Source organism: Clarias gariepinus, chromosome 3 (assembly GCF_024256425.1).
Source record: "Clarias gariepinus isolate MV-2021 ecotype Netherlands chromosome 3, CGAR_prim_01v2, whole genome shotgun sequence".
Lineage (NCBI taxonomy): Eukaryota > Metazoa > Chordata > Actinopteri > Siluriformes > Clariidae > Clarias > Clarias gariepinus.
The window spans coordinates 35,813,765-35,826,628 of record NC_071102.1 but is presented as its reverse complement, the minus strand read 5'-3'; the positions used below and the strand labels follow the sequence as shown (position 1 = coordinate 35,826,628).

At 36.2% G+C, this 12,864-nt stretch overlaps 1 protein-coding gene across 10 annotated transcripts in view; it reads left to right on the top strand.

Annotated features, from left to right (window-relative positions):
• The window catches only part of rims2b (regulating synaptic membrane exocytosis 2b), a 77,080-nt gene that overhangs the window by 23,420 nt on the left and 40,796 nt on the right, over positions 1–12,864 (top strand). For 7 of the 10 annotated variants that reach the window (XM_053491920.1, XM_053491919.1, XM_053491914.1 and 4 more), the window contains exons 5-16: positions 2,801–2,865; positions 3,837–3,956; positions 4,345–4,444; positions 4,598–4,721; positions 5,224–5,270; positions 5,399–5,508; positions 6,581–6,628; positions 10,631–10,761; positions 10,983–11,154; positions 11,287–11,440; positions 11,691–11,717; positions 12,683–12,751. In XM_053491920.1, the coding sequence (XP_053347895.1) occupies positions 2,801–2,865; positions 3,837–3,956; positions 4,345–4,444; positions 4,598–4,721; positions 5,224–5,270; positions 5,399–5,508; positions 6,581–6,628; positions 10,631–10,761; positions 10,983–11,154; positions 11,287–11,440; positions 11,691–11,717; positions 12,683–12,751 (1,167 nt within the window). The remainder of the gene's footprint in view (positions 1–2,800; positions 2,866–3,836; positions 3,957–4,344; positions 4,445–4,597; positions 4,722–5,223; positions 5,271–5,398; positions 5,509–6,580; positions 6,629–10,630; positions 10,762–10,982; positions 11,155–11,286; positions 11,441–11,690; positions 11,718–12,682; positions 12,752–12,864) is intronic. The other 3 variants (XM_053491915.1, XM_053491912.1, XM_053491916.1) reach the window with 3 other exon arrangements.

Here is a 12,864-nt window from a genome sequence, read left to right as displayed (position 1 = left end):
TTTGGATCAGAAGGTCCCGAAAAAAAAAAAAAAACTGAAAGAGTGTTAAAGTGATGGATTGGACATGTGAGGAATGGAGCTGGCTCTTGTCTGAGTGATGAGAGGAAACGTAAGGCTGCATTTCCTGTGTTATTAAATCATTAGTGGTTCATTTAATTGTTGGAAAGTTTACTTTCAGGTGTAAAAGTGAGAGTAGTGCACAGTGTTTGTGTATCATTGCAATGATTATTGCACATTTGTACAGTTTATTCACTTTCTTATTGCAGAATAAGAAAGTTACCCTGAAGTGTTTTATTCCTCTTATTCCACAGCAGTTTGCTAACAATGATATAGAACGGTGTATAAAAAAATCACACAATGTATTTTCTATCAAAAATCGTACCATTACATTAAATGTGCTGAACGAAACGTTTTAAACAGATGAAACAGATGGAGTGACATTACTGATGAAAGATTGTCTATAAAATGTTTGGTGTTTAGGCAGAAAGTTATGTATATTTTTTTTAAATAAAAAGGTCTCTGTAGTAAGTTATAACAACTATTTTTTTTTTTTGTAAACCAGCTTACAGACCATTTGCAGTCACATAATTATCATGATGTAAGTTACACCAATGGACAAATATTTGATTCGGTGACGTTCGATTTGGTGACGTTGTCTTAACGTTAGCTCATTCAGTGACATCATGACAGAGGAGTTTACGCTTCTTTGTTTTTCAGTAACAAGCTGCAGTTTTGTGAGTATCTGGTAAGGGAACGAGTGTTTATTAAGTGTTTATTGCTGCTATAACATAAGTGAGACAATTTAAACATTAATTATAAATGAATAAGTATGAGCGGCATTCAGATCAAAGCAGGACTTTAATTGTGCAGAATAACAGAGCACAGTTCTAAGAGTAAAATCTTCCTATATTTCTCTATATGATCTCCTGCTACACTAATGCACTTATTCCAGCATTACTATATCGCTTAAATACCATTAAGGTAGAAAGTTTTCTCAGTACGCCAGAGCCATGATCAGACTGCCCGCTTCACATTGGAAGCGCTGGCCTCCCTGGAACTCCTTTAATGGCCCAAATATGTACAGTACAGTTTCCACAGACAGATGCCTCCCTTATGCAAGTTGGCAACAAGTTATCCGTACTGTAGATTTTCAAGGATCAGATGTTCCACTCACTGAACGTTTACAGGAACAAATGCAAAGAGCTCAGAGCCACCTTGGCCTGGGTCTTTATTCACAGTTAAAACATTTTGCAATTAAATTTCTTTTACTGCGGATAAGGGTCTCATCACTGTACTGTGTTTGAAGTCGTCTGTAAATGTCGACCGCTTTAACTCAGCACAAGTCCCGGTTTGGCTTGAACATGTTGTACAACATTTTTATTATGGAAGTGTAATTATGGGTAAATTGATGTAGTCTATAAGGAGTAAAACATTTAACCACTTAGGCTTAGGAAAATAATCAATTCAGGATGGTAACTGTGCTTGATTACAACAGTAACAGCACGTAGTTTCTGTGAGGTCAAGTTTAAGGACAGGAACTTCCTGAAAAGGAAAAAGGTAAAAAACAGACAATTTTTAAAGGCCAGGATGGAATTATAGATTAGAGATATAGAGACGGAATCAACAGACAGAGTAAAGCTGGAATGGTGAACAGGGGCAGAATAACAGAACAATCCTGAATGACGAGTTGCATAAAGTCTGGCAGGTAAAACCTAAGTAAAGCCAATACGAATGATCACGAGAGTCATACTCCTGGGTTGTGTATAATAAACACAGAAAGCTAAACTCCATTGTCCATTGTTATAAGCTTTCACAACTTTCTTCCTCAACACAGAGATGTTACACCATTAAGCTCTCAGAACTGCTCTTCTCTGAGTGTGTTGCTGCATTGTGTGTTTACTGGCATCTGTTCTTGACTGGATAGGGAAGATGCTCACAGAGTACAGACAGCTGGGCACCGCTCACTCAGGGGCATCGATAAAGTGAAAAAAGAAATCAAACTAAATAATATAAATCAACCAGGATGCAATGTAAAAGCTGAAATGTGGGTCAAGCTACAGTGGCTTCAGATAAAGACGTAGCTAACAATAACACCAGGGAAACGTGAAACCAGAATGTTTTAAAAACTGATTTATCTTTACACTAAAAGTCCAAAACTGTGTTTTAGAATCTGCACGCAAAATAAAGTGAGTGGGATGCTTTTAGCGAATTAAATGCAAATGAAAACGTTGCATAAAAATAAAAAATAAAACAGCTCCAATTCATAGACAGATTAGATTAAAAGTAGATTAGATTACAAGAGCAACGCTAAAAAGAGAGAATAGACGTGCTGGGAGAAAAAAACAAAAAAAAACAAAAAGAGATTGCCAATCTTCTAGCTTAGTTATAAAGTACAGTAGGACAATAATTAATAGATATTAAATATTATTATTGAATAATGTCAAATGTTCAAACGCGATGTTCAGACTTTAGGCCACGCCCTCTAGGTGAGTCTGATATACAGTAGGTGTGGAGTGATTCTGCTTCCAGATGGAGCTCTGACTGCTTTTTATTTGGCGAGGCTGTTCCTTGACCAGTAAATACACCAAAAACAGGACTTATACAGTACGTATGTGGAGAAGTTTTGTTAAAACTGCATCATGCTAAACTGGGAGATATACTTGTAAGCATCAGACTTTCTGGCTGATCGACTGTTTTATTTTTATGAAAATAAAATATGCATTAGATGATTGAGAAACAAAGAAATTCTGAATCATACTGTATGTGTCTTAACTTCCCGGTGTGTGCTTCTTTTCTGCAGGAGATATGGACGGCCACTGGTGGGATTATGCGTCATGGCATAATGAGTCTTTGCCAATGTCTATGGTGAGACGTCCAATCATCTGTCTCCTCACGTCACGTCGTTAATCTTATTCAACACTGTGCAAGTTTTCATTTCTTCTTCTCCGGTTCTATCTTTTCTCTTTTATGCTTTAACAGTAAGACATATATAAGGTATACATGAGTTTGTTCTACTGGGGAACCTCCTGTTGTAGTGGTTCTCACCCCTATAGCAGAGGTTTTTCTTCCCTTCTCATGTTAATTCTAAAAAGGCGGATGATTAGTAAGATCAGGTGTGCTGGGAGAACAATGCCTTAACCCTGGAGCGACCCCTGACCCCAGACTTCCCTTTTACCCTTTAAACTCCGATGTGCAAATTCGATCGTAGATGTGCACTGGCTATTTAATTTTTACTAATAAATTATTATTATTTTTTTATGTAATACCATTACATTTTGTTGGTAGACTACAGCTGAATGTGTGTTTAGTAGAAGTAGTTTGCCCATGATGCTGCCCTGATTATCTCTCTCGCTACTCATAAGCAGTGCAGGGTGTGATCGCTATATTCTACAGTTCATGTATAACTAATGAATGTAGTGTCATGGAGAACTGGCTTGTACAGTCAATGTTTATTACTGTAAATGTGCACTGGCTATTTAATTGTGTCGCCTGCTTATGCAAGCTTACATGACACATATGACATCATCGTCCGTCATCTGTCAGCGTCAATCTTTTTCTCTGTTTTCTCTCTCATGTTTGTACCAGTTCAGTTCCGTTGTCATGTTCCTTTTTTTTTCTTTTCACGTTTATTTTTTTCTTTTGTGATTTTGTGTAATTTTTGTCAATGTCCATCAATAAGCTATGTGCTGGTTTTATATTCAATATGACAGTATCACATTTTTAAGTTTCTATTATTATTAAAAAGAGCCTTAATATAAATTATTTTATTTAAAAATACTGCAAGATGTATGTGAGATTAAAACTATGCAAGTTGAGTTTTGGCTGGAACTCTGCAGCACCCCGTGACGTGGCAACCTTCCAAAGATGGAGATCGGTTAATCGGGCGGATTTTACTGAACAAGCGGATGAAGGATGGCACGGTGCCACGAGACACGGGCGCGCTGCTGGGCCTCAAGGTAACACCAGACTTTTATATTGCGACCGTTTCCTAACCTGTGATTACGACCTGCAATGATCACAGTCACTCATCAGTGTTTTAAAAACGTTGGTAGACTGAGGTCATGATTTATTCCTGCATTATTTTAATTGTAGCGAATCAGCTTGCTAGGAGATTAGCTACATGTTAGCTACATATTATGCTGTAAAATAATGTAATATAATTTACAGAACTGTGTTACACCTTAAACCTTAAATCAACCAGGCTGTTATATAACCAGTGTGCCATCACCATTGTGTGCTTCTGTGCATATAATCGATCAATATATTACACCTCTGTGCTGGATGTGTATATGATTGATCATTATTTTACACCCCTTATGTATTTATTTATTTATTTATTTTTAGGTGGTTGGAGGGAAAATGACTGAATCTGGTCAGCTTTGTGCTTTTATTACTAAAGTAAAAAGAGGAAGCTTAGCAGATACAGTTGGCCATCTCCGACCAGGTATATAATTTGTACCCCCCGAACAAATTTAAAGTGAGAGGACTTTACAGGAAGTTCACCTATTAATAAACTGACTTTTGTCCTGGCACATCACTCTCTCCATCTTTCTCTCTCTCTCTCTTTCTCTCTCTCTCTTTCTCAATGTGTCTGCAGGTGATCAGGTTCTTGAGTGGAACGGGAGAGTTCTACAGGGAGCCACATTTAAGGAAGTTTATAATATTATTCTAGAGTCCAAACCTGAGCCGCAGGTCGAGCTTCTGGTCTCGCGGCCCATCGGGTGAGTGCTGACTCATTCATTATTAATGTACTTGCATTAATGCATTCAAATACTTGGTCATCATATACAGTACTCCTGCATTATATTAAAACATCTTGGATCTTAGAATATACTCCTGTATTACACTTATGTACTTCACTGTTATAAGATAGTCATGCAATAACATTATATGGGTATTTATCCTTATCAATATTCTTCTGTATTATACTAATATCGGCCTGTATTTTAAACATATGCAATACTCCTGTGTTATAAAAACATACTTTGGTACTGTAAATATACTGTATAGTGCTGTAAATATAATGATAAGCCCTTGCATTATAAATAAATATCTGTGTGTTATAAATATATACTCTTGCAATATTACAATACCCCAAGTTATTATTCTAACAACTACTTATACACAATTACTTATAAACAGACCAATGTATTATAATAATAATAAGTAACTATAAAAACCTGTAGTGTAATATTTTCAATTTTTTATACTTGTCCTTCGCAGTGACATACCCAGAATATCAGAGAGCACACATGGACAGCTTGAATCCAGTAAGTATTATTGTGACATACAGTATATGTGTTTACTGTACATTACAGGAATCTTGTAATAATACGATAGGAAGTGTAAAGTAGTAGCGCTGATGTTAACGTCACACATTTTCACCCTCCCAAAAAAGGTTCAAGCTCATTTGAATCGCAGAAGATGGGTCCATCTATTTCCGTCACGTCTCCCATGAGTCCCGGCGTCCTTCGCGATGCTCCACAGTATCTGTCCGGACAACTTTCAGTGAGTTCCCATCATGCCAAATTAAACCAAATGTCAATTAAACTGTAAGTGCAATTTGTCATGATTAGGATTTTAATTTATTAAGTTTGTCTTTATTATTACTTAATGAAAAAGGAATTTTTATATTCCTTTATTTTGTACATTACTAATATTAAATAGGTTTAAACCGACCCGAACTGAACTGTAACCAGACGCTAACCAGAAATGTAGTTACAGTAATAATCCAGAACATATTTAACTTTGTTCTTTATATCAGTAAAATAAGCATGTAGCTATTTATTAATGTTGAATCTTATAGAAATTCATGTAATTGTTAAATCCTGGAGCCAGACTTTATATTATATTTTATACGTAGCTGAGATTAAAAATACATAAACTGTCAGATTATAATATGTGATTTAAATTTAATCTGTTGCTAAATATCTGCAGATTTATCCTGGAAATTAGTGTTTATGTTACAGATTAGAGCTTCTGTGTCTCTGCTCTGCTGTGCTTCCTCGTGGATTTATTTAATCATTGTTTTAAATTAAAATGATGGAGATTTATTTAAAAAAATAGTTTATTTTACATAAAAGAATAGGGGTGAAAGGAAAAATAGAATATTATCATTAATAAAGGTATTATGCTGTACAGTAGACTTTTATATCATAATACAAATCCTATGATCATTAATAATATAAGAATAGTATTTTAAATGAAGGATTATTTGTAGCATTATAAAGTAAAGTGCTTTCAAAATTTTCATCAAAAACAAAAACCCTAGCTAATCGTCGTTTTGTGTTCTGCCATTTAAACAGGAAGTACAGAGCTAGCTTAGCATTGCGAGTACAGAGTTAAAGTATCTAACAAGAAAAGTAAGTTACCTTGTTACGGAAAACTCAACTGAAATGTTCACAAATCTTCCACCACTGCGGAAAATGTTGGTCCTGTGATGTCTCGGGGACGAATCAAGCTCAAATTGATTGAAATTGAGGCTTAATCTCTTCTCAGCTGTGTGACTTTAATTTATAAGCATTTGATTTAGTTTTATGGCATTTTTATTACTTTTTCTTTGTTAATTTTGCTTACCCAGAGTCCATGCCTTAATAGAAGAACCACGCCTTTTGTCCCTAGGGTCCAGGTAACAGCACCGGTCTGACTGATACACACTTTTTTTCTCTGACTCCTTTCTCTTCCTCTCTACGATATTTGGAAAATGCATAGCAGGAAAATGGCAGCATTTCAAATCTCTGATCTCCATTTGCCTTTTGTCCGGATTTTTGTTACTGCTAGCTCATACCCATAGATATTTTTTGTTTTGTTTGGTTTTCCATACCTAATATTATCATCGTTTAACATATTAAACCCCATCTTGCTAAGGGTCTGAAGAAGTCTGCATGATTTACTGACCTGCACTGAGGAGTTTAAAGAGACAAATATTGACTTTTTTTTCTGACTGTAATGTTCATTGTTTAGGATGTTTATTTTTTTTTTACTATCTATTTAAAGTCTCTTTAAATGGTATAATTAATTACAAATTGCCATGGGACATAAACTTTTCTTTTCCTTGCAAATGGAAACAGGATTTTTTCCCCCCGTGCTCTGATTTTAAACCAGAAAAACATACCACATTTGCAGGTCTGTAAGATACTTCAATATTTTCTGGTTATATAAAATATTGCCATATTTTCTGGACTATATGGTGGTACCTTATTATGAGGACTGTAACATACTAGCTTACTTTAGCGCACTACATTTATTTTATTTTTGGCAATATACAATACCATCTTATCCTCGGGGCTATATAATATTACTTTATTTTCAGGTCTATAAGCCACTCCCTTATCCTCAAGACTATACTACTGTATATTGCTTTATTCTGTGGACTATAAAATATTTTATACCTTATTCTCTGGAATATGATACTACCTTATTCTCTGGACTATAAACTATTGTCTTATTCTCTGGACTATAAGATACTACCTTACTCACTGGACTACAGGTTACTTCCGCATTCTCAGAACTATAAATTTTGACTTTATTTTTTATCACTATAGGATACTATCATGTTTTTAAGAGGCATTGTTGTGACATAAAATTGCAAATTCAAAATTAAAATAAAAATTATAATTATGTCTGTCACATAAACAGCCATACATAGTATGATATGCAGTGAAATGCTTATATGACTGCCCGTGACCTGAAACTTAACAAAAGAAAATATTTTTTTATATTATTCAAATAAAAATAAAATACAAAATAAGAAAAAATTACACAAATATAAACAACTTTAGCTGTAAAATGTACAATATGTATAAATTATGAAATAAAATAGAATTGAAGTAGCATGCATACAATTCTTTCTGCTTTGTTCCCATTATATAATTTTATAGTTCACCAATATGAAAATTCATGCCAACTTTCATACACTTCAATAACAGTTAAGGTGGAGCATTGATGCCTTGCATGTCAAAAATGAAATTATAAATGTTTATCATTGACTGCAGTGAGACTCATAGTCCAGAAAACATTGCATGTTAAATTTCTGAAATAGCATGCTATTCTAATAATAGAGAAAACTCCATTTTCCATGTTGCAATGAGAAGATTGCTGTAAAGTCCCATTTTTCAACATGAAATTGCATTTTCCAATGAAGATCTGGCTATAGCACCAGAACCCAAAGATAAAATAAACAAATTGTACCAACAGAAATGAAACATATTTTACATCATAATTGTATTAAAAATCACAATTTTCAGAGTCCTACATGCACACACGACGGCAGCTTGCTTCTCCAAATGACTGCATTGATTTTATTAAGTGGAGGCTGTGAATTTCTCAATGTTATTGTCAGGAGTTGTTGACCTGGAAGGACAATTCGGTTTGATTTGATTGAGTGGTCATCAGTATAGAAATCAAATGGTACAATTTGTTTGCACTGAATTTCCTCCCCTTTTTTCATGTTTGAAGCAGCCTGGATTGCTCTAGTTTATACAGAATGCATTATCTTGCTTTGCTGCATGCATTAGTTCTGGACTATTTTTAGACCAGCGTTTTGAGCTTTATAGATTTATATAGAGTTGTGTTTTCTTTTAGCTTTAGCGATTTGTTACAAAGGATGGGCAAATTCTGCGAAGTCTTACCCTTTTAGGAATCAGACCACCTCACAGATGTTTGCTCAACCTCAGAAACCTTGTACAGGTCTTCTGGTTTTTGCCCTTTCTTTAAAATGATTTCTTTCTTTAGATACAAGCCTGTAGTTTACTTATATTGAGCATAGATGCATGAGTTGATTATTAAGACTTTCAAAGCTCTTTCCAAATGTCAGTTCCCAAAAATAAGATTTGACCTGCACTCTATCGAAGCACTTTGTAATTTTTTTTCAAATTTGCTCTTTATTTTGAGATTTTCATTTTAGCAGCCTTGTTTTTATGCCTTTCAGTTGAATTGTTGTCAGACTTTCTAAGTGGCTCTAGGTGTTAGTCTGAGTTCAGGTCTCCATATTAGGTGATTTATAAAATACAGGGAGTCCCGACTTACAAGCATTTGAGTTACAAATTTTCACAGATACGAACGGAACGCAGTTGGCTTTTAACATTCGTAGATGCGAACAAATCATGGAAGTAGCTCATGTGTATTATACAAAAAATAGACACTGCAGTGCATCAGATTCCAATATTTACAATTAGGTACAATATTTTCCGTGTCTAAGTTAAAAAGGGGAAAACTTTGAAAGTCTAACTTTGTCCAACTTACGAACAAATCTGACTTACAAACACGCTAATGAAACAAAACTCATTCGTAAGTAAGGGACAACCTGTACATCGCTGGGATTTATTGCTAGCTTACCACAATAATTTCAAGTTATGTGCCTTGAGTCTCCATGTACTGCACGCTTTACTATTTTTTTTGTGAATCATGTCAGCTTATTATTGAAGTGACCTGAAGTTACCTTTAAGACTTGAAAGAAAATTTAAGCATTGCCTCCAAACCCAGATTACAGGGGAAAATTAGAGTTGTAATTCAGTGTACCAAAAGAATAAGGAATCCGCGTTTGCAAGAGCTAGATTTAGATGTAGGTTATTCCACTATGGGCGGAATAGCTAAAAGAAGAAGAAGCCTTGGAAATGTGTAAATAGTTTAGATTGCACCAACTGCAGGATTATATAGTTTTACAACCTCAAGAGTCATTGTTAAAATAAAATCAAAATTAAAAGTCAAATAAAAAATTTTCCTCTAATTTTTATTATCACATATACGTTGAAGCATAATGAAATTCTTTTCTTCACATATCCCAACTTGTTGGTAATTTGCTGCCAAAGTGCAGGGTCAGCCATGGTACAGGGCCCCCTGGAGCTCAGAGGGTTAACGGCCTTACTTGAGGGCCCAACAGTGAGTGGCAGCTTGGCAGCGCTGATTCTTGGACCCCTGATGTTTTGGTCAGGAATTTGGAGCTTTAACCTTTTAAGCCACCACTGGAACTACTGCACATGTGCATATGGTGCAATATAGTGCAATAAAAACAGGAAAGGAGAGATATGACATACGTATCCCTTCGTACGTAATGAGAAGCTATAGCAGTGCTGAACCAGAAGAATACATGACTCATCCTGTATCTGGGGATGCCACAAGGACAGAAGCTTCTCTGCTGAACAGATATTTTTATTGTTTGTTTTTTTCATTACAGGCTAAAGAAATTGCTGAAGTCTTCAGTTTGGGGGTGTTTTAGTATTTTTCTGTTCTAATGCATCTATTTTCATTTCAACAGAAAAAAATAGTAGAATGTGCAGTTTGAAGTGACTCAAGGAACATCATTAGGGAAAGCAGGAGTAAATGGAGAAATTTCCTTGTGAAATGTTCAGGCATTAAATTGCTATCTGCTGTAAACTTGCTGACATTAGGCATTAGAACTTTTTTAGTTCAAAGATTTCAAGTAAAAAAAGTCTTAGTACCTTTAGGTAGTATTAGGATGAATACATTTATAGGAAAATATACGGCGATAAAACTGTAGTAAAATAGCTTAATATTTAGGATTTGCAACTTTTTTTTAAAAGCCACGGTATGCATGCGGTGCCTTACCTGGGAGCTGAGCAAGTCCTGCCTCGAGCCGAAGACATGCTAATTCACCTCTGTTCTTTTTAAGGTTAAGCTGTGGTACGACAAAGTGGGACACCAGCTCATCGTCACCATTTTGGGTGCCAAGGACCTGCCTGCTCGGGAGGATGGTCGTCCCAGGAACCCCTACGTCAAAATTTACTTCCTACCTGACAGAAGGTGCACCTTTTCTGTAGCAGGAATTTGTAGCATAAGAAGTGTAACATTTATTCAAAAATACCAATTAGATCTTCACTTCACCTCAAGACGACTCAATTTTAAACAAGACAAATATACGGCTTTTAAATCCCTGAAACTGGAAATTTAAAAATGAAACCATGGCTATCATGTTCTGTCCATTATGATGTTAAACTTTATGGTTATTTGATTTCCTTGTTCAGTGATAAAAGCAAGAGAAGAACGAAGACAGTGAAGAAGTCGCTAGAACCGAAATGGACCCAGACATTCATGTACTCGCCCGTGCATAGGCGTGAGTTCAGGGAGCGAATGCTGGAGATCACGCTTTGGGACCAGGCACGGGTGCGAGAGGAGGAGAGCGAGTTCCTTGGGGAGGTAAATATGGTTAATACCCTAGACAATATGTGTACTGTATAAGGGTATCTAAGGGGGTATCTGTAATATGAAGGAGTGTGTTAAAGGAGTGTGTGATAAGAGATTGAAACATCTAAATTGTTGTGTGTGTAGATTTTAATTGAGCTGGAGACAGCCCTGCTGGATGATCTGCCTCACTGGTATAAACTCCAAACACATGACGTTTCCTCCATGCCACTGCCGAACCCGTCACCGTACATGCAGAGACGCTTTATACAGGGAGAGAGTCCGACCCGGAGACTCCAGAGTATGCACGCACGCCACCCCAACACACACACACATAAACATACTCACCTAGACGTACACACACTATATAAACACTTAACACACTCCACTGACGTGATCTAGCATTATGTGACGATTGTTTTAACGCCGTTCTGATTTCTTTGTCGCTCTCTCCAGTGGTGTTTGTTGTTGTTGATTTATTTTTCTAATGCATGTTTTTGTGTTTTATTTCCTTTAAACCTTTCTTTATTAACACACTGACTCAACTGCAGATAAAGGCTCATATTATCACGGCCCAGGTAACGCAACACTGTTACTGAGTTCAGCTCGCATGTGATCCTTCTTTTAGCATTCTTTCTTTCTTTTTTCTTTCTTTTGAACTTTCACTCTTTCACTCTTTTCTTCACTCTCTGTCAACCACCATCTTCACCAGCAGCTTGCTCTGGTTTACTGCAGGCTTGCAGTGTGTGTGTGTGTGTGTGTGTGTGTGTTAATACTAACACAGGCTTTGTAAAGTAGAGCTGCTCCTCCCTCATAAGGCTTATAATGTCACTCTGCTTAACCAGGTGTGTGTGTGTGTGTGTGTGTGTGTGTGTGTGTGTGTGTGTGTGTGTGTTTCTTGGCAAATCCTTCACAGGCCTGGCACACAGTCCATGATGCTGCTTGCGGATGTTATTTGCTGTGTATGATCATTTTTAAAGCCTGACAAATATATTAATTGTACATTATACATTATATTGGATTTTCTTATTGATTTTATAAACCAGCAGTAACCAATTTTGCTGACTTACTGCTATTGGTGAAATTGATGCGAATGTAGTAGCAGGGGTGTGTGTGTGTGTGTGTGTGTGTGTGTGTGTGTGTGTGTTTAAATAACCATTTTCGAAAATAAACAATTGAAAATGTTATTAAAAATAATTTTTTTTAGCGTTATCCAGTTTTGACCACTAGTGGGCGCTAATCATGTGCAGAGCATGATTTATTTCACCATCTTACAAATTTTGAGTATTGTTTTATGAAAACTATAGACAGGTTTGACTCTTGAATCCACCATAGTGTAAAAATGTATAAATGTGTTTGTGTGTATGCGAGTGAGTGTGTGTGTGTGTGTGTGTGCGTGCAGAGTATTCAGCTTGTAACATTGAGATCAGATATATTTAGGATACTGAACATACAGTACATCTGTTCTTTCAGCCCTGCATGACTTTTCACCCCACTCTCATTTTCTATCTATTTCTCTCTCTCTCTCCCTCTTGGCTGGTAGGATCACAGCGTATCAGCGACAGTGAGTTTTCCGATTACGACTGCGAGGACGGGGTTGGCGTCGTATCAGGTACCAAGTCTTTCTCTCACTTTCTTCCCATCTCTTCATCTTTCATCTTTCCATCTCTCTGTTTGTCTTTCCTAATTTTGCCTTTAAACTGCTGCCATCTGTGGCTGTCGAGT